The sequence below is a fragment of the Daktulosphaira vitifoliae genome, unplaced genomic scaffold (genome assembly GCF_025091365.1).
Source record: "Daktulosphaira vitifoliae isolate Bord-2020 unplaced genomic scaffold, ASM2509136v1 Scaffold_3, whole genome shotgun sequence".
Classification (NCBI taxonomy): Eukaryota; Metazoa; Arthropoda; class Insecta; order Hemiptera; family Phylloxeridae; genus Daktulosphaira; species Daktulosphaira vitifoliae.
Window position 1 is genome coordinate 23,939,580 of NW_026099574.1, and position 19,488 is coordinate 23,959,067.

The 19,488-nt window shown below is 26.0% G+C and overlaps 3 protein-coding genes across 5 annotated transcripts in view; 2 read left to right on the plus strand and 1 right to left on the minus strand.

Annotated features, from left to right (window-relative positions):
- The window catches only part of LOC126901337 (protein phosphatase PP2A 55 kDa regulatory subunit), a 29,998-nt gene extending 20,158 nt beyond the window's left edge, over positions 1–9,840 (plus strand). The window contains exons 2-12 of one of the 2 annotated variants that reach the window (XM_050677734.1): positions 2,363–2,578; positions 5,713–5,778; positions 5,860–5,957; positions 6,982–7,147; positions 7,228–7,340; positions 7,399–7,576; positions 7,706–7,870; positions 7,958–8,127; positions 8,190–8,405; positions 8,479–8,666; positions 8,836–9,840. In XM_050677734.1, the coding sequence (XP_050533691.1) occupies positions 2,389–2,578; positions 5,713–5,778; positions 5,860–5,957; positions 6,982–7,147; positions 7,228–7,340; positions 7,399–7,576; positions 7,706–7,870; positions 7,958–8,127; positions 8,190–8,405; positions 8,479–8,631 (1,515 nt within the window). In that variant the 5' untranslated portion in view covers positions 2,363–2,388 and the 3' untranslated portion in view covers positions 8,632–8,666; positions 8,836–9,840. Of the gene's footprint in view, positions 1–2,362; positions 2,579–4,403; positions 4,755–5,712; positions 5,779–5,859; positions 5,958–6,981; positions 7,148–7,227; positions 7,341–7,398; positions 7,577–7,705; positions 7,871–7,957; positions 8,128–8,189; positions 8,406–8,478; positions 8,667–8,835 lie in introns of those variants that run through there. The other variant, XM_050677735.1, reaches the window with a different exon arrangement.
- A 2,337-nt stretch (positions 9,841–12,177) lies between these two features.
- LOC126901342 (drebrin-like protein B) lies at positions 12,178–15,318 on the plus strand. 2 transcript variants are annotated; one of them, XM_050677745.1, is made up of 7 exons: positions 12,194–12,469; positions 12,539–12,594; positions 13,562–13,674; positions 13,859–14,071; positions 14,128–14,292; positions 14,378–14,633; positions 14,968–15,318. In XM_050677745.1, exons 1-7 carry the CDS (start codon positions 12,384–12,386, stop codon positions 15,105–15,107), a joined length of 1,029 nt encoding a protein of 342 aa, XP_050533702.1. In that variant the 5' UTR covers positions 12,194–12,383; the 3' UTR covers positions 15,108–15,318. The 2 variants fall into 2 exon arrangements, with proteins under 2 accessions (XP_050533703.1, XP_050533702.1); XM_050677746.1 differs by lacking the exon at positions 13,562–13,674 and having other exon boundaries at positions 12,178–12,469.
- Positions 15,319–15,859: 541 nt separating this feature from the next.
- Positions 15,860–18,738, minus strand: LOC126901345 (uncharacterized). The gene is made up of 3 exons (XM_050677750.1): positions 17,881–18,738; positions 16,461–16,833; positions 15,860–16,394 (listed from the first exon to the last, which is right to left on the minus strand). The coding sequence occupies exons 1-3, from the start codon at positions 18,047–18,049 to the stop codon at positions 16,190–16,192; spliced, it is 747 nt and encodes a 248-aa protein (XP_050533707.1). The 5' UTR covers positions 18,050–18,738; the 3' UTR covers positions 15,860–16,189.
- Between the last annotated feature and the right edge of the window lie 750 nt (positions 18,739–19,488).

Genomic DNA, 19,488 nt, shown 5'->3' on the forward strand with positions numbered 1-19,488 from the left:
CGCAAATGGCTACCATATTGAAAAATATACTATTTTTGTATGATAATTATGGGTTTTGTATTTTATTTTAATAGAAGTTGATGTTGCTTTTGCAATTATCCATCAATTTTTTAAAATTAAACACTATCTACAGATTTGCATCGAAGCGTTTCTTATGATAGTGATTTTAATCACTGTCAGATTAAATCTATACTGGACCCTACTATGCAATGTCTCTACTATGCCGCGACCCCACTGTGCTACCGTTTTTTTATTATAATTTTAATAAAGAATTATCACAAAATCGAATTTTTGGAGTTATGACTTTTACGAATTAGACTGACATTCTTTAAAAATAGAAAAGTATAATACATACTGCCAAATTAATAATAAATATTCACTATAAACTAAAAATAACAACATTAATATTAAAAAACCTGTAAAAATTGATTAATACAAAAAAAATTACGTATCTACCATGAAAAAAAAACTTTTACAAAATCAACAAATTTATGTTTTTATTAATATAAAGCCAATAATATTTTTTTTTATTGAAAAAATTAATAATCAAGTTTCTCAAGCAAACAAATATTTTGTTCTAGTAACAAAATTATGATTGATTTAACAATAAAAAAATTATCGACAATCCTTTTTTTCAGTGTAATGTTCCTTCTTCTATTCGATTTAATAAAATTATTTCTTAAAACTAAAAGATTTGTAGAGTAATAGCTTTTATGTAATTTAAAATAATAATAGAAAAGTACTTGAATTAAGTGTCATGTTATATAAATTATTTTTATGTCGTAATCATAATCGAATTTCTTCAAATCCTTTCGTTTAAAATATCAATTTAGTAATTTATATAGAGAAAAAATGTAAAATTCATATTTTAACTTCGATGCAAAGCTGAAAAGATATTTATTTTACTATGATGTGTTTAGTATTTTTTTCTTTTTTTTTTTTGTGTGTGTGTTTGTCACCACTTTATTCACCTCCCACTGGACTATAAAATAACGGTTTTTACAATCGATAAATTTCGACATTTTTTAAACTTTTTACTTACAACTGTCATAACATTTTAAAATGTAGATGAATTAATAACAATATTTTATTAATTCCTGAGGAGTTTCCTTTATTGATCGACAAATTATATTTTTAAACGAAAAATTAGTGCTATAATCTGTGAAAAATAAATGCTAATTGGTTGAACGTCATAAAGTAAATATTTGTACAAAATGTTTTCATGCTATTCTAAGATCATACTACAATGGATAGTCTTCATTCACTACTGATAATTGGTCGGTGGTCTACTAATGATTTCATCAGTCAGACATTTAACCGAGACAAACAAATTTACTGAAAGCTATTACTTGAGTATTAAGCACATGTGCATTATAAACAAATCAAACCCTCAAAACTAATTTTTATAGAACACATTTATTAAGCCCAACATTCAATTTTTTCCATTTACTAAAATAAAACAATAACTTTAATTATCAGCTTAACGTCGAAGTTAAAATAAGCACTACAGCCAACAGTCATGTTTTTAACTTATAATCACTCTACACATTTCAACATTATTAGAGTACCGTTATTACTACCAAAATATTTTTGTTTTTATCTTCTTTTAATTCCTACCCGTTTTCTTGTGTTGGATACCAGATACCCAAAGGTCAACTGATATTACTAGGGAAGGGATAAGTGCAGTGGTTTCCCGTTGCCTTTTATACTTGAGACTTGGGGTGCTTTTGCCACCGTAAAACGTACTTATGGTCACCCATCCGTACACTACGGCAGCAGGCGTGGCTTAACACTAGAGTTTTGTCAACATCTATTGTGTCCACCGCGCCACAATACTTGTCACAAAAGTTTGTTTTTATACCTAATATTTATTATTATAATATAAAATTAAAGAAATTATGATAAACTTTTGCTTTTCTATTTCGTTATAACTTATCAAATAAAACAAATGTTTTTTTATGATCGTAGATATAGTGAATAGTATTCAATTCGGTATAAGTATCAAGTTTCCCTTGAAAAAATAAAACAATGTTAAAAATTACTTTTTGCTTCGATATTACACGACATTCTTGTTTATATTTCTAGTAATATATAACTTACGTACAATAGTTTTGTCGTTACATTCATCATATCAAGCATGTAGGTCACATTCAACAATAAACAGTCACACCTTTTTATCCAACGATTGTAACCTTCTATTAAGCTAGAATATTACTTTTACAAGTTATTTCGTATTTTACACAAATACGTTTTTTGTAAAACTCGAAAATAAATTAGTATAAATGTCTTATCACCATAAACGTTGAGACATATTTAGACTAGTTAAAGGAAAATTTAAAAATGTTTAATTTTTTGTTCATAGATGTTAACAATCATGTGACCAATACAATGCGACACACTGAAGTAGTGGGCTTGTGGCGTCCATCGGATACGCCACCATCAAAGACACGCATGTCTCGGACCACCGAACAGAGTTCATCACATACGTCACAAGCTCACAAGTTTGTTATTAAGTCAACGGCAATGATCCGACAATCTAGTCTTACCAGGTTCATCGTTAATAAAAAAAACAACATAGGTATATTGATTATATTTAAATATTACAATGTACACTAAAATATAAATCAAAACACTCTTTAAGTCCAAATTTTAAATTATACCAAACGGTTTAATTCTTGCATTGTCTACTTTCATTCTTGTATTTTATTTAGATGAAAAAATAATAATGATGTATATATCGCTATAATATTTTTTTATTATAGTAAAAAAAACTAAATATATCCGATGAAGTTATTTAGGGTATAACATTTCAATTTAACCATTTAATCATTTAATTTAATTTTGCCATTTTGGTATCTGACAGTAAGTACTGGTATGACTTTTAATCAAATTGAAGAGTTTCTAACATCCTTGAATACAACTCGATTAGACTAAATCCTCACATTCAATCAAATTAAATTTGATCTTTCGTAAGAAAAACTTTGTAAAAACATTAACCAAAATTCAGCATTCAGAAACGTATTTAAAAATTTTATGTCCTAGTCGAGTGACCGTAAAAACTAAGGTAAAAAATACCTCCTCTCCTCGATTTAAATATATTCGACCTTTTTTGCTTAATTGTGCAAACGCTACAAGTATCTTTGTATTTACGCTAAATATCATCATCTCATTCAGCATTATTTTATCAATTATTAATTGATTAATTATTAATTTTTCTCGAAAAATTAAATAATAAACAAGATATTAAGTATTTTATACTTTGTACACAAGACGGTTTTTTCATTATTTTGTCATCAAAAACGTGTCTTCCATGATCTTATCTTTTTATCAAACTTTCTCACACAATGGCGTAATCAAAAAGGGTAAGGATAGATTTCAAAACAAAAATTATTATATGGTGAAAATTTTATTTTAATTTTAAGTGGTAAGTAAAAGATTTATCTTTTGTTTATCTGTTCCCCTAAACAAAATCTTAAATACGCCTTCTCACATATACTGAACCAATTTTTTTTACTACTTATAAATAGCTATATAAATACACACAAATATCAACACTTGAGATTAGAAAGTGCAAAGTAATTCAGTATCCTACCTCTTTAACGCTAAACAAGCACCCCTTTAACATATCTTTGAAAAGGTAGTAGTTGTATTTCTATTCAACTAGAGTTCATTTAATAGTTAAATAGTACAAATAAAGTAAATCAACTAAAAATTATTGAGTATTTAAATAATTAAATATATTTTTTGATTTAATGTTTTTTACATAATAGTATCATTGATGTATAGAAAAAATAAATGGGATGATTTTTTCAAATATTAGACTAAAAACAATTAACGTGAAATTTTCTCTATTTTTTTTAGAATTCTCATGCTTACTATTCTACATACATGAAAATTTTAAAACCTATATTGTTTTACTTTTTTCTGTATATTAATACATACAATTACTTATAAAATAATATTAACCTATCTACAGAGAGGAGTCTACAATAATTAAGTCTTCTAAAATTATTTATTTTTTTTATACTGACTTTAACACATTCCGTTATTCATGAGACTTTTTCAATTACACCTTTACTGAAATTAATTTTTGGAAATTATTTAAACACTCAATTATTAATGCAATGATAAAGAAATTTGCTTAGGACTACAAATCAGTTTGATTTAAAAAGTATTGATGTCTGCTTCTTTATTGCTAATAATAATTAATACATATTCAATTTCTGTATTGTAATTTTTAAATTAATACCTATTAGCATTCAATGCTTCTAAATTGTCACGTTGCCGACACTGCCATTTGCAATGCTACCGACTTGGTGTTTGTTGATTCCCCGTCACCCGTTTATGTACCGCGCGCGCGTATCACACATACTTGCATAGGACACACTCCCTTTTATCTCTTGCCGTTGAATACTACTTTTTTTCTTTTCTGCACCGAAATAATATCACATACACGCATAACATTATACGCGAGTAAGCAGACGATATTCGCGCGGTCGACAGCACTTCCTCCCCTCCGCCCGTGACTACTCCTCTCGTATCACGTCGTCGTCTGCAAGACATCGTATTTTTTCCAATCGAAAAAAGACATCAGGCCGCCGTCCATCACAGTCTTCTCTTATTCTACTCGTATATTGTTAAGGTTTTTGTTATATTCTTTTTTTCTCATTCGGATGGTCCATCGAACGTAATTACGGTGGATAATTTAATCAAAAAGAGGCGCTGCAACAGCGATATCGACGCCACAATGGCCGGTAAGTGGTTTTTTCGATTTTTACTCTCTTAAATTACATAAAATGCATATTATTTCAAATTTTGTCTGTTATCTTTATCTTTCTCTGTTTCCACAACTAATCCTCACGTACACGTTGTTTCAATGTAATGAACATTTTAACTTTCCAGTTATACATTTTCGAAATATAATAATTCTATTAACTTAAAAATGTATTCTATTTCTTTTGCATTAGTTCTAACTTCTAAAAACGTAACTGAATTGTCGACCAAAAGTTCTCCTCAACAGTATTTACAACGTTCACTGTCACTTATGTTTCTAGGTCAACAGTTGGTTTATTTATATTCATATTTTAAACTTAATAAAATGTTTTCAGTTATGTTAAAAAAACAATGGTTAAAACTAACCCATTTTCTATTCATTATTATATTGAATAAAACATTTAATAATATAAGATGTAAAAAAATTGATTACTGTCAAATATAAAAATATATAATAATTGGCCATTGTCAATGATTTTTAAATTTCAACTATAAAGTCATCAGTTAGTAAAAAATAAGTAAATGGTTAAAATTGCATGTCATTACTGCTACAAAATTCTATACAATTTTGTTCAGTTAAGTAATACTTTTTATATACTTATTACATTCTATTTTGATTCTATTGTTATTATTATTATATATTATGATAAAAACTGAATTTATTGTTTTGAGTTTATAATAATTTTGTATTTTATTAAAAGTGTTTAATTGAATTTTCAAATTTTTGTAATGGGAAATTACTATTCTTCAAAAAATTTATAATGAAAACAATAATTTATGTCAGTATATAAATATATAAATATTTTGTAATTTTTTTTAAATTAAAGTATATATAGTTAAGGACTTGTAGCAATACATTTATACATATAAATACATTTATGTATTTGAATTTGATTATATCAATAATACCAATAACATTTTCAATATTATTTGTTCTAGGAAACGGTGAGATACAATGGTGTTTCTCACAAGTTAAAGGCACGTTGGAAGACGATGTTACCGAAGGTAGTAATGAAAACTAAACAGTTAATAACTGTTGACAATTAATAATTCTTAAGTTATTTCTTTTTTATTTCTTGTTATCAGCTGATTTAATATCCTGTGTGGAATTCAACCATGATGGTGAATTATTAGCAACAGGTGACAAAGGTGGAAGAGTTGTCATTTTTCAACGAGATCCAATTGTATGTATTAAAAACTATTGTTTTATTAAAAAAAAAAAGAATACTTGTCTTAATAAATTTAATTTAGCTAAATATCTAAATTCTGCATTTTATTTTAAAATTAAAATTTTCTATTTTTATATACAATTGTGTTATCAATCACTTAACTTACTCCAGAGTTGGGAATTAAATATGGTCTCCGAGTAATTTAGTAGGAAATTTTATCTGAATTTTGCGAAATCTCCATTTGATTCCCAGTTAGCTGATATATTTTTCCGAGTTCATAACATTGTATCTACACAAGTTCAAAAATAAAAATGTTCATTATATATCATTATAGACTTATGTTTTATTTGAGATTTTTTTTTATTCTAAAATTATATATAACAAAATTATTAATTTTTTTTTTAACATCTAAAAATAATTTTAGTTGACCAGTTATAAATTTTATACCAGATTATCATTTAACTTCTTTAATATATAATACAAAAAAATAAAAATTGGTACATTTTTAAATGTTAATAGTATTTATTAAATCAAAATTTAATAACTAATTAAGTAATTAATTTTTTGATTGTTATTTCAATTGAAAATGTGGTTATACTGATCACAATATTTTATGGCCCAATAAATTATTATCAAGTTGTTCTATTATGTAGTATTTATATTTGCTATTATTAATAATTCTAGCCTTCTATTCCTTTAATAACTAATAATCCCAAAAACTTAATAAAATAATTTAATATGACTGAATTTTTTGTGTTATTTTTACACCGAAAACTTATGTACTATAACCTTTATCAAAAGAAGTTATTTTACAAAACAATTTCTATTATTTGACATATTCTTTTTAGTGTTAAATCAGGAGCTTAAATTTTTAATCTAGATCATGAGTAGTGAGTAGGGTTTGAATTTTTTTTAAATAAAAATCATTTTAATATTACTGACTTTTTTCAATTTATAAATATTCATGAAAGGATTCACAATTATATTCAATTGCTGTGTGACATTGTATTGTTGTGAAAAATAAGTTTGATTTTTTCAGAGTAAAACATGTATTCCTAGAAGAGGGGATTACAATGTTTATAGTACGTTCCAAAGTCATGAACCTGAATTTGATTATCTTAAAAGCTTAGAAATAGAAGAAAAAATTAATAAAATTAGGTGGCTCAGGCGTAAAAATCAAGCTCATTTTTTACTATCTACTAATGGTAAGTTTAACTTCCCTTAAATTTTACATTAAGTATTATTGAACTTAACTTTAATAATATGTTTACTTTATAACTTTTAGACAAAACAATAAAACTATGGAAAGTGTCAGAAAAAGACAAAAAAATTGAAGGTTATAATACTAAAGAAGATACTGGCATTATGCGAGATCCTATGAATATAACATCGTTGAGGGTAAATTATAAATTTAGGTCAAAGTATAATTAATTTTAAATTTTATTAATATTCTTAGGTACCAGTATTAAAAACAATGGAACTCATGGTAGAAGCTTCTCCTAGAAGAGTTTTCGCTAATGCTCATACTTATCATATTAATTCTATTAGTGTTAACTCTGATCAAGAAACATACCTATCAGCTGATGATCTACGAATAAATTTGTGGAATTTAGAAATTACTGATCAAAGTTTCAGTATCCTTTATAAATATTTTATTTTATTTTACTATTTATTATAGTTAAATTAATTAATAATTTATAAATAAAATTAATTGATTATTAACAAAGAAGAGAAAAAATGTTCTTAATTTTTATAAATAACAGATATTGTTGATATCAAACCGACTAACATGGAAGAACTTACTGAAGTTATAACTGCAGCTGAATTTCATCCTCTTGAATGCAATTTATTTGTGTATAGTAGTAGCAAAGGTACTATTCGACTCTGTGATATGCGATCTTCAGCATTATGTGATAAACATGCCAAATGTTAGTTTATATTTCCTAATTTTATTGTACATATTACAAAAAAAATACTTTGATAAATTATCATATATTTATTTGAATTTTTCCTAGTATTTGAAGAACAAGAAGATCCTACAACAAGAAGTTTTTTCTCTGAAATTATATCAAGTATATCAGATGTTAAGATATCAAATTCTGGTCGTTATATGATGTCTAGAGATTATATGACTGTTAAAGTTTGGGATTTACATATGGAAACCAAACCAATTGAGACATATCCAGTACAAATTATATATATATATATATATATACTTATTTTTAAAATTTTTGTGTTTTACTACAGGTACATGAATATTTGAGGCCAAAACTTTGTTCGTTATATGAAAACGATTGTATTTTTGATAAGTTTGAGTGTTGTTGGTCAGGAAGTGATCAATACATAATGACTGGTGCCTATAATAACTTTTTTAGAATGTTTGATCGAGTTGGTAAACGTGATGTTACTTTGGAAGCTTCTAAAGAAATTGCTAAACCCAAAACAATACTAAAACCTCGAAAGGTTCAGTACTAAAATTAGTTTTACATTTTTATTTTAAAAATCTATTATTATTTAATATGCTCTTAAATAATAGGTTTGTATTGGAAATAAACGGAAGAAAGATGAAATCAGTGTAGATTGTCTTGACTTCAACAAAAAAATTTTACATACTGCTTGGCATCCAAATGAAAACATTGTTGCTGTTGCAGCCACCAATAATTTATATTTATTCCAGGAAAAGTTGTAGCCTTCACTTTGACTACCGCTCTCATCATCTTTAAAGTATGTATGAAGCATTAATTATTTTATGAAAAATTTTTGATTTTAATAAATTTAAAAATCATATCATATTTTCTTTAATATTATAAGTGGAGTTATTGATGTGAATGTTAAAAATATTGTTTTAAATGAACAAATATTTAAAAATTAATTAAACTATATTTTTTTCAAGTGTTTTGACGAGATGGGATACCGATAGCGGAATAACAAAATGTATAAGGAAATACACTCAACGTTGAGCCATATTGGCAATTGATGAAAATGAGATCTCTTTATCTTATTTTCCTCTCACAATTTAACTGTACAAAGAAAAAATCATGGAATGAAAAAAAATTTTCTCAAATTTTTTTTTTTCAAATTTTAATATTTGGCTCGGTTAAAATTATTTTAATTAAATTTGTTTCCTAAAAATAAATTATATCAATTTCTACTTGTACCCAGTTCTTATGAAAATTAATTGCATTCATTTTTTTATTATATATATTTATTTATTTACTGAATAGATTATGTTAACTCAATTTTTTTTTAGAAGAAGTTCTTATACTAAAAAATGAGTAAATTTTATAGAAATAAATTCTATCAAAAACATTAAGTTAATATAGTTACGAGCCTAGATTATTAAATTAAAATATCAAAATGAAAATTGTATCAGTGATACCATGCTATCATTTATATATTTATTTATTTTTGTGTAAATACCATTGTTTTTATGATAAAAGTTAAATGTAAGATTAAATTAACATGAAAATGAAAAGCATTCTGAAATTTGTAACTTATAGGAATAGTTTCCTCTCTTTGTTATAATATTTCTATTGCATTTCAGTCATAAACTCCATTTTGGACAAATAAAAATTTGTTAAAAATCAAATTAAATTTAATACACATAAAAATAGTTACAATATTTGTATGATAACTCTATGATAAAAAAGAAGCCTCGCATCTATTTTTGTGATGAGTAAAGATGGCTATTGTTAATATCTCTTAATTTTTTTACTATGCTAAAATTATTTTTATGCCCGTGAATTTTATTTTCTGTACTTATTAATTGATGATAATAATAATTATAATAAGTATTAATTGACTTAAATTAGATTATTATATTATTCAAGTGCCAGTGTATGATAATTATTGGGTATTTTTTTTATATATAAATAATACAATTAAGTTACCACCTTCATCAATTTTGGTAATTTTTTTAACTTTATAAAATGTTAATTTTTGTAAAGTTATATCGATTGTTTTCAGGTTAATCAGTCTAAGAGAATTTTTACCAAATATTTTCAGATTCTATTGATTTGAAGAATTTATAAGTTACTTTTATGTTAAAAAAAAAAAATGTTTTGATAAAAATATCACTTGCACTCATTAACTTACAAACGTTCGATATATTATTATATGTTAATGAATTGTGCTTCAGAAAAATTCTATACTTTTTTAATCAAAAAGAAAAATTATGATCTTAAAAATATATTAATGGTAAATTTTACTTTTAGTTAATTTTTAACTTAGTGTTAATAGTTATCAGAGTTCGAGCCTTGATGCATATAAAAAGTTTATTTTAGCAATTTTATTTTGTTGCAAACCCAGTGTATTACCATATATCGCCTCTTTTTGTCAGCTAAAATGTTATAAATATAATAAAAAATACAACCAATGAAATAAGGTGAATGGCAGTGAGTGGAATAGTTCTTGAAGCGTTTAATACCATCGTCTCCTTTATTTTGTCATGATTTTAATCATCCCGAGTACATTGATGATAAATTGATATTCATTTTAGTTTTACTTAACACTGAACAGTGTATATTTATTCAAAATTTAGTATTAGGAAACTCGAGGTAATTATTTTCCTCTGAACAAAAAATAATCCTGTGGTACTGTATACATTTAGTGTCTAAGTGATTCAAACAAATTTTATAAATGCTTCAAATTTATATAATCAAACTGTTCTTCAAAATAAAAATGAACAATTTGGGCCTAGTGTTATTAAACATAAGTTGTTTAAATAATTTTAAATGATCAACATTGACACGGTACCGTGTTTTCCTCAGTCACACATCACGTTATCAACCTATATGAAAGTGTAACGGAAGATGAATCATAAGTGCACGGAACCTAGTGGTAAAGTGTATCTCTATGATGGATTCTAATCCATACCAAGCTTCTTTTTTTCACACGATTTCCTGTATACTTTCAATGACCAGCCGTCAATCCCTGACGGCCGTGTTGACATGTAAACTAAAATCAGTTTAATCAAGTAAATTATCATATTTTGTTTTTATAAATTTCAATGAAATTTTGTGTTTAAAAAATGAATAAAACAGAGGATGTAGATGTAATTTACTTTTCAATAAAATAAAAAAAACAGGTAAATTCTTAATAGCAATTATTTTAATATCCAATATTGCTATTACTGCGTAGTATGCTTCTACAATTTTGGTACTGTTATAACTTTTCATCGTAATAATATATAGGATTTTATATTAGATTGTTTTTCATTAATTAATTTACAAAATCTCGTTAGTGTATGTTTTTTAAACGCAGTAATGATCTCAATAAACTGAAATTAAAAACAAGTTTTATTATTTTTTAATAAATTTCTTCGTGATTATTTGTAATTTTATCAATTATTAGCTATAACTATCACTTTTTAAAAACGCTGTAATATATACTAAATTTTGTTTAATAAACCACATTTAATTGTTTAAAGTGATGTATTAAAAATCTAGGTACATTAAAATTCGATTTTTTGTAATCGTATAATGAGAAATCCCTTAATGAATTTATATTCTCCTAAATAACTTAATAGTAATTGTAAAATCACAATAAAAAACATCGTCTACCATTTGCCTCTAAAATTTAAATACCACATATCTGAATAAGTTTTTGTTTATTAGATTTAAATATGAAATATCCAGACTCAAATTCTGTCTTGAAAAGAGTAATTCTTAAGACTATTAAAGTTATTAGTTAATATTTAGGGGAGATAGAAATAGTTTTTAAATTATTAGGAGAAACAACATCATTTAAAAATTCATAAATAATTTTTTAAAGTTTTTACTCTATGATATTATGATATTCCAAAAATCATAAAATTTTATAGTAGTTCAAGATACTGTATTTAAAGTATTATTATTTGACACCTTTTATTTTAATTAATAAGTAAAAATGTCAAAATCGTATGTTTTATTAGGGGTTAGACTTTATTTAATAACAAAGTAAATAAAATTAAACCAATGCATCAAATAAAATTTTTTTAACATAATGTAATATCTATAACAAGTAGTTAAAAAATTGGATTTGTTATTAAGAGCTTTTTCAAACTTTTTATTGAGAATAAAAGCAAAATTAATAGACTTAAAAATAAATAATTTTTATTTTTTTTTAATTTCAAGTAGCTCACTATATTTGTTATTTTATATAGAATTCTATTGCTCATATAAATTTTTTTATTAATATAGTTTGTTTTAAGGTATAAACTTTTTAAATATACCTATTAGTTGCCGATTTTCTGATGACAATAGTTACGCGCAATATTAGAGTACGCTGTCTCCCAACATTTTCGATGTATGGGTGTCAATACATAAATTATTTATGGATGAGAACTTTTTAGACAACAATAATTTTTAGACGTTCATATGTGGTCATACTGTGCATGTTATCATTTATAAACAATTTAAAAGTCTTGAAAGTTTTAACTTAAGGCGCCAATTAAACTACAAAATGTCTCAATTAAACTTGGAAAAGTACAAACAAGAAATTATTAATACTTGGAAAGATGTTGTCGACAACAAAACTCCTACTAACTGGTATAATTATTATTTATGTTAACAATTGTCTGTGTGATAATTAGCTAGGTCTGATCATACTCATTTTAGGGCCATATTTGGATATGAGGGTCAAACCAACATCCTTAAAAAAATTGGACAAGGTGGTAAGTAGATTTGTTTAATCAAATTAGAAGATACATCTGTCCGTTAGGTTTATTTACTAAATAAACCATTAAGTTTTATAACAAATATTTAATATAAATTATTAGGAATACTTTACTAATTTTACAGTAAGTGTACTTTTATATGAAATAAGATTCTGAATATCTCAAATAATTATATTAGTTGAATAAATAGTATTTTATTTTGTATTAAGATAGTACACTAATACTCAAAATTACTACCAAGTGCTAATATTTAATACAGTTTTACATCAATGTTTTAAAACAATTGACATGAACTTTTTGTATTCAAAACTTAGTTTCAAGTCAAAAATTACTATTATTTTAGTTAACCTTTTTGTTCTTCCTAGTTGATAAGAAGCTATTAGTTGAAAAGAAGTGAAAATGAGGACTTAAATCTCCTATTTTATCTCGTTCTAATGGTTACTTACCTTCTAAAAAAAAAAAAAATAAACCACCTACGCTCATAGTTATCATACTAGTTATGTACAAATTAATCATCACTGTAAATTTCAATTAACCCAACTAGAAAATTTAGTAATACAATTATTACTGTAACGGGCCATTAATGGTTCCTACAAACAGAAAGTTTTAAACTGCATATACTTTTGAACAGTAGATTAAACTGTCACCTTAAAGAAAGATAGTGACTAATTACTGAACTTATCATTTAACACTACGTACCAGTATGCATTAAATAAATATGCTAATTATTTGTATCTAAATCATTTTAATTAGGTTCATTAAACACATTAATTTTTCTTAAACCTACATTAAACTTGATATCTTAAATTAGTAGTAAAGTATATTATTAAGCTGCTTATATAATGTAAATGAAATTTTGTACATTTTTTTTAAGTATTCAATAATCATATTAAATATATTTGTCATATATAAATAATTTGATAAGTTATATATAGAATTTATATGTAACTATAAAATTTGACAGATGGTGGTATTGAAGAAATGAAAGAAGATTTAAATAGTTCCAAAATTATGTATGCCTTCTGTCGAGTATTAGATCCTAAAACCAGTTTATTTAAATGTGTTTTAATAAATTGGGTAAGAATTTTTTTGACACATTTTTAATATGTTAACATGTTTCATTCAAAATCTTAATATTTTATTATTTAGATTTAATGTGATATCTTTGGAGAACAAAATTTTAATACTTTTTTAAAAATAAAATTTATAATTTACACCTTTTAATTTTATTATGTGTTACTCAATTACTTTGATATTGCAGCAAGGAGAAGGAGCACCTATTGTCCGAAAAGGGACTTGTGCTAACCACATTCGAGATGTATCTAACATTTTAAAAGGAGCCCACGTTACTATAAATGCTCGTAATGATGATGAAGTTGATACAGATATAATATTGTCTAAGGTTTCAAAGTCATCTGCATCTGTTTATTCATTTAAAGAAAGACTTGATCAATCTGAAACCCAGGCTAAAATTGTACTACATAGAATATTTTTAAGTTAATGTTCAGTTAATAATTTTCATAAATGTAGGGTACTAGTTACAAACGCATTCAACCTAATCTAGAAATCAATTCAAGTGAAAGAGACAAATTTTGGGCAGATGAAGAAGAAAAGGAAAAAAAAAGACAAGAAGAAGAAAAAAATAGAAAAGAACAAGAAAAAAAGAAAATTGAAGAAGAAAGACTTTCTAGAGAAGTAAATCTTTTTTTATATTTTCAAGAAATCAATAAAAAGTTTTATTTTTAAATTATTTTATATTTTTAATTTTTTTTTTTTTCAGGACACTGAAAGAATACGAAGAGAGAATGATATAACTGAAAAATATCAGAAACAAGAAGATTCAATTAATATTATGAAAACCATACCTGAACCTAAAAATATTATTCAAGAACCTGTAAATCAAGAAAATGAATCAATTAAATCTATTGAAATAGCAAAACCTGGAATTGTAGAAGAAAATAGTGAAGACAAAAATAGTCATGATAAAATTGAAAATTTTGGTCTCAGAGCTGAGGCACTTTATGATTATCAAGCAGGTAAGTGTTATAAACAGAGCTCGAGACTTAATTCATTCATAAAATTTGTTTAAATCACTTCTGAGGTACCTAACTTCTTGAACAATTATCATAAATGTATACAGTACTACAGGAATATTTTTATTCAAGTAAGAATAATCCCCCTAAGATCCCAAAACTAAATTTCAAATCAATATACACTCTTTAGTGTTAAATAAAATGAACATAAATATCTATTTATTGTTTACATACTCTGGATGACTAAAATAAACTTTATAAATGCTTCAAGTCTTGAGACCTGATTATGAAGAATTTTTTAATATGTTTAATTTGTTTAAATTACATTTTTTATTAGCTGATGATACAGAAATATCGTTTGATCCTGGTGATATTATTTGTCATATTGATCAAATTGATCAAGGTTGGTGGCAAGGATTAGCACCTAATGGAACTTTTGGTTTATTTCCTGCTAACTATGTTCAATTACTTGAATAAAACCTTAAAACGTTCTCTAATATAATTCTTGATTTAATTTTTGTGAACAAACCTTATCTGTTAAATTATAATATTTGATTTTTTATATATATATATATTTATAAACTTAATGTTTTGTATTAAATAATTGAATTATTTTTCATAAGACTATTTCTTTTTTCTTTTTTTTTTTACTGAAATGTAGAACTTAATAAATAATTTATTTATTATATTTATATCTAATTTTTTATATTTATTAGTGATTTTAGGTTAAAATAGATTAAAATCTATCCAGTGAGAATTGAGAATTTTTATAAACACACATTAAAAAAAAAAACTAACACCATCACAAAACTTCTCAAGTACGAATGAAAGCTAAAATTGTAATAATAGAAATTATTTATTTAAACCTTAAATAAAAATTAATTATAAGTAATAATCTTACTTTGTGAGTAATTAAATGAGTGGTCTGTAATCAACCCGAGTATTGCACATAGATCTATTTGCTCTTCCTCTTCAAATTATTGAAAATTTTAAATACTTCAAAATCTTTTGAAATTTCCATAAACAATATTAATACTTATTTAAAATAATATCTACATGTTTTCAATATCCATTATTTTTATCTTAGAGTAGTCCTTGTCAATACATCACTAAATTCTAATTATTTTAAATGTTTTACTCCACTCAAGTTGAACAAAATCGTTTATTTTCAAAAAATAGTATTTTTTTAATATTATAAATAAATAAATATCGTAATATTAAATATATAAATATTGTATACAGAATAACTATTCAATGGTACTTTAAAATATTTGTTGAAATTATATCGAACAGAAATCAACATTTTATGTAAACACAAGTTTCAACAAAATTAATTAATTACATTTAGTTTTTACTGAAGCTTTCATTTTATCACTAGCAATACAAATGTATTATCTGTATTGATGTAATTTTTTCTTATAAAAAAAAATATAAGTTTTTCCAAAAATTTCATTAACTCAGTCGAAGCTTTGAATTCTTTGTTGTTGAAGTAACATCTATGCGAATTTTCTCTTTCAAATCATGACTGTTTCATCAATTTTATTAATTATCAGATACGTCTATTGTTTCTTTATTTCGGTGGTTAACGGAATACCCAATGGGAATCTAGGAAAAGCTGCAGAGTTTTCCATTTCTTCGATTTCGGCGTTAGAGACGATTATGGAAACAGCTCGCTTGATTTTAGCCACTGTAATTGGTTTCAACTGTTTGACAGTTTGTGCCATTGCATGAAAAAAAGCATCAACAGAATCCATGTCTTCCCATCTGTTAAAAAGAAAATTATCTTACATGTTACAACAATTAATACATTTCATACGATTAATATTGTACCTATAGTTGATTGTATTAGGCTTATATCTCTGGTCACATAAAAAATGTATAGATCTGTCTAAGGCATCATGCTCACTACAACTCTTTTCCGTGACAGACTGGTCAAAAATCAAATCATCTACATCTGGTTGGCCATAAGATAAATCAGAATTGTCAACTGTTTTGTCTATTTGTGATGAAGCATCTTCGTCCATACTACCCCCTTCATCTTCATCACGAAAAGACACATGCGGTAATAAGAACGATATTTGTTTTTCCAGTTTATATGGTCTCATAGCAGCTGCAGCTGTATACATTTCTAACGCTTTCTTTTTTTTTAAATGCCTTACAAACCCATCTCTTAATGTTTTCCAACGAACCTTTAACCGTTCAACTAAAAATTTAATATAAATTTCATTAAAAATTATTTTTGTTAAAAAAAAAATTAGCATTTAAAGTGTAAACTTAATGAATAATAATAAATCGTTGATTACTAAAGTTAACGCCTCGTTACCATAAAATTATGTACACTTTGTTGTTGAGTAATATTGAGAAATATTACTAAAAAAAAAATACAAATTTTGGATAAAAATATGGACAAAAAATGACGTATTTTAAATACGGTTCAATACTACATTTCTGTCTCTTGAATAAAATTATTTTTTTATATTTTTTATCTTGATTTCAGATCTATATTCGGAATATCTCTCTCGCAATATTCAACTCGGTGTTCCTATTGAATAATGTAGAATATTTTATATATAAAATTGATTTAAAAAACCCAAGCCTTATTGGTTCAGGATTGAATGTAGATAATATCTACACTAACGTTGTAACATATTACGATAATGTACAGTGTCATTACAAAATCATAAATACTAGAGGGGAAATTTTAATGTAATTCACATTCTTTTATAAGCCAACGGGTGATTATAAAAAGGATGCTTAAAATAAAATTATTATAATACATGATTTATAAGTGACTGTAGTAACTGCAATACCGCGTAATTAATAAGTTACAAATTGTGAAGGCGAGTCAAAAATTTAATCATCTTCACAATGAACTACACGTTATCGCTAAAATATAATTTTAAAGGGAAATAATTTTCAAATTGAAAAAATTTACATAACTACACACACTTGGTATTGCAGTGACAGTCGTGATGGATATCATAAACGTTTTCAATATTTACAAAGAAATATATAAAACAAAAAATGTTTTCCTATAATTTCGAATTATTAAATTTCTAATTATGTCCTAACTAATTACTATAATTGATAATGTAGTTCAGTATATTACACTATAAATCATAGTAATGAGTTGATATGAATTATTGTCTCGAAGCACTTGGTATGTTTCATTAAACGTATACACAATACTATAAATGAATAGAATAACAATTTTGAAAAGTATCATTGTAGTGCACGGAATCATATTTACCGGCCTGTTTGTCCTGACAACCGACCACAGCGGCTGCTACCTCTTTCCACGCAGTGTTCTTGGCGCCGAAGTCCTTGAACACGTGCATCGACTGATCGTAAAGCACCGGTCGATCCCGGACGGCCGCCAACAGTTTTTCATCGCGCGCTTTACTAGCCGCTTTTTTCATTGTGTAACTTGATTTCTTACAGTTGCTCGACACTCATACAATACATGTCGCAGTTCATAAACGATTGCACGTGTAAAAATGAATTAATGTGGTATTGTGTATTCGAAGCCTCCGTTATTTCTACAGCAATGCCGAAGCGCGTATCTGCGTCCAACAATTCGCGACAACACGACTATAATGTTGTCGTTTTCCAAGGCGGGCGGTTTTTACGTAGCGCAAAGGGGTCTGGCGTCGGCGTGATCGCGTGCCTTATGAGTATGTATATATATACACACTCGCACGAGTAGTAACAACGGCTACATTGCGCGTTGCGCTGCACAAGCGTTGTCGCGCAAAACCGACACAACGCGTCTCCACCGCGTCGACGCCATCACGCGACGTCGACAAAAAAAAATAACAACAAATGCGACGCGCGTACCGCGATCGATTCTTACCTAGTAAAAACGGGTTGACAACCGACCATAACGTTTTCTCTTGGTAGTAATAACTGTTAAAAACGCGCGAAAAAAACACGAATAGAGTACACATATGCAGCTGCCAAATTTGTAATGAAATGATTAATTATGATACAGATTGTATTCGTGCGCAGAAAATAATTTACAATCCAAATAATTAAAATAAATGTTGAGGTCCATATCGCCTTAAATATACTTGCAACGATATCCTATTGATCATTAAATTATGTTTTTAGAATGCTCTTAACGGCTACTTTTAATTTACTTTGACATCTGTAGCGCGGATATAACGNCATCACAATGATTAAGATTTAAATCTACTTTGACATCTGTAGCGCGGATATAACGAATCCTTTCGGAATCTAAAAATTCTTTCAGTTCTTCAATAATTTACAAAATGTTTTCAACTTAATGAAAAAAAGTGTATTAAATTACAATATTTTCTACTTTATCCCTAAATATTTTTAATAATTTCATAAATGAGTTTGTAAGAAAATCTGGTTCAATGTACAAGTCATGTTTTAAGATGGTATTTTAATAATTTTTACATACAAAATACAAAATTATAAGAAAAAAAATTTCAAACTTATAAATGTGTTTTTCAACTAATATTTGAATCGACAAATTTAGACCACTTACAATAATTCGTTTTGCTTCATTTCCCCGAATGAACGTGAATTGCCTACCTAAAACGCCGTTTAAAATCTTTTTGGCGTGCTAGTGTAATAAACATAAATATATAAACGTGCAAGTCCGTTGTAATAACTAAGAACTAAGAGTAATGACTTTCGTATATGCTCCTCCTCTCCATCATCATCTCTAATTGTAACTATCTTTAAATATATATATATATAATATAATATATAAATAATTTATATCCGGTATAAATATAATATATATGACTTTGAATATACCCAGTCATATTTGAAATATAAGGTATTTCTTTACCAAGCTTTATTACTATTTAAGCGGCAGCATTATTTC

Coding starts and splice junctions, on each gene's coding strand:
- LOC126901342 (XM_050677745.1), top strand. CDS start 12,384: ATGTCTCAATTAAACTTGGAAAAGTACAAACAAGAAATTATTAATACT. Junction 12,595..13,561: donor TAAAAAAATTGGACAAGGTG/GTAAGTAGATTT, acceptor AAAATTTGACAG/ATGGTGGTATTGAAGAAATG. Junction 13,675..13,858: donor AATGTGTTTTAATAAATTGG/GTAAGAATTTTT, acceptor TTGATATTGCAG/CAAGGAGAAGGAGCACCTAT.
- LOC126901345 (XM_050677750.1), bottom strand. CDS start 18,049: ATGAAAAAAGCGGCTAGTAAAGCGCGCGATGAAAAACTGTTGGCGGCC. Junction 16,834..17,880: donor TTGTCAGGACAAACAGGCCG/GTAAATATGATT, acceptor TTAAATTTTTAG/TTGAACGGTTAAAGGTTCGT. Junction 16,395..16,460: donor CCTAATACAATCAACTATAG/GTACAATATTAA, acceptor TCTTTTTAACAG/ATGGGAAGACATGGATTCTG.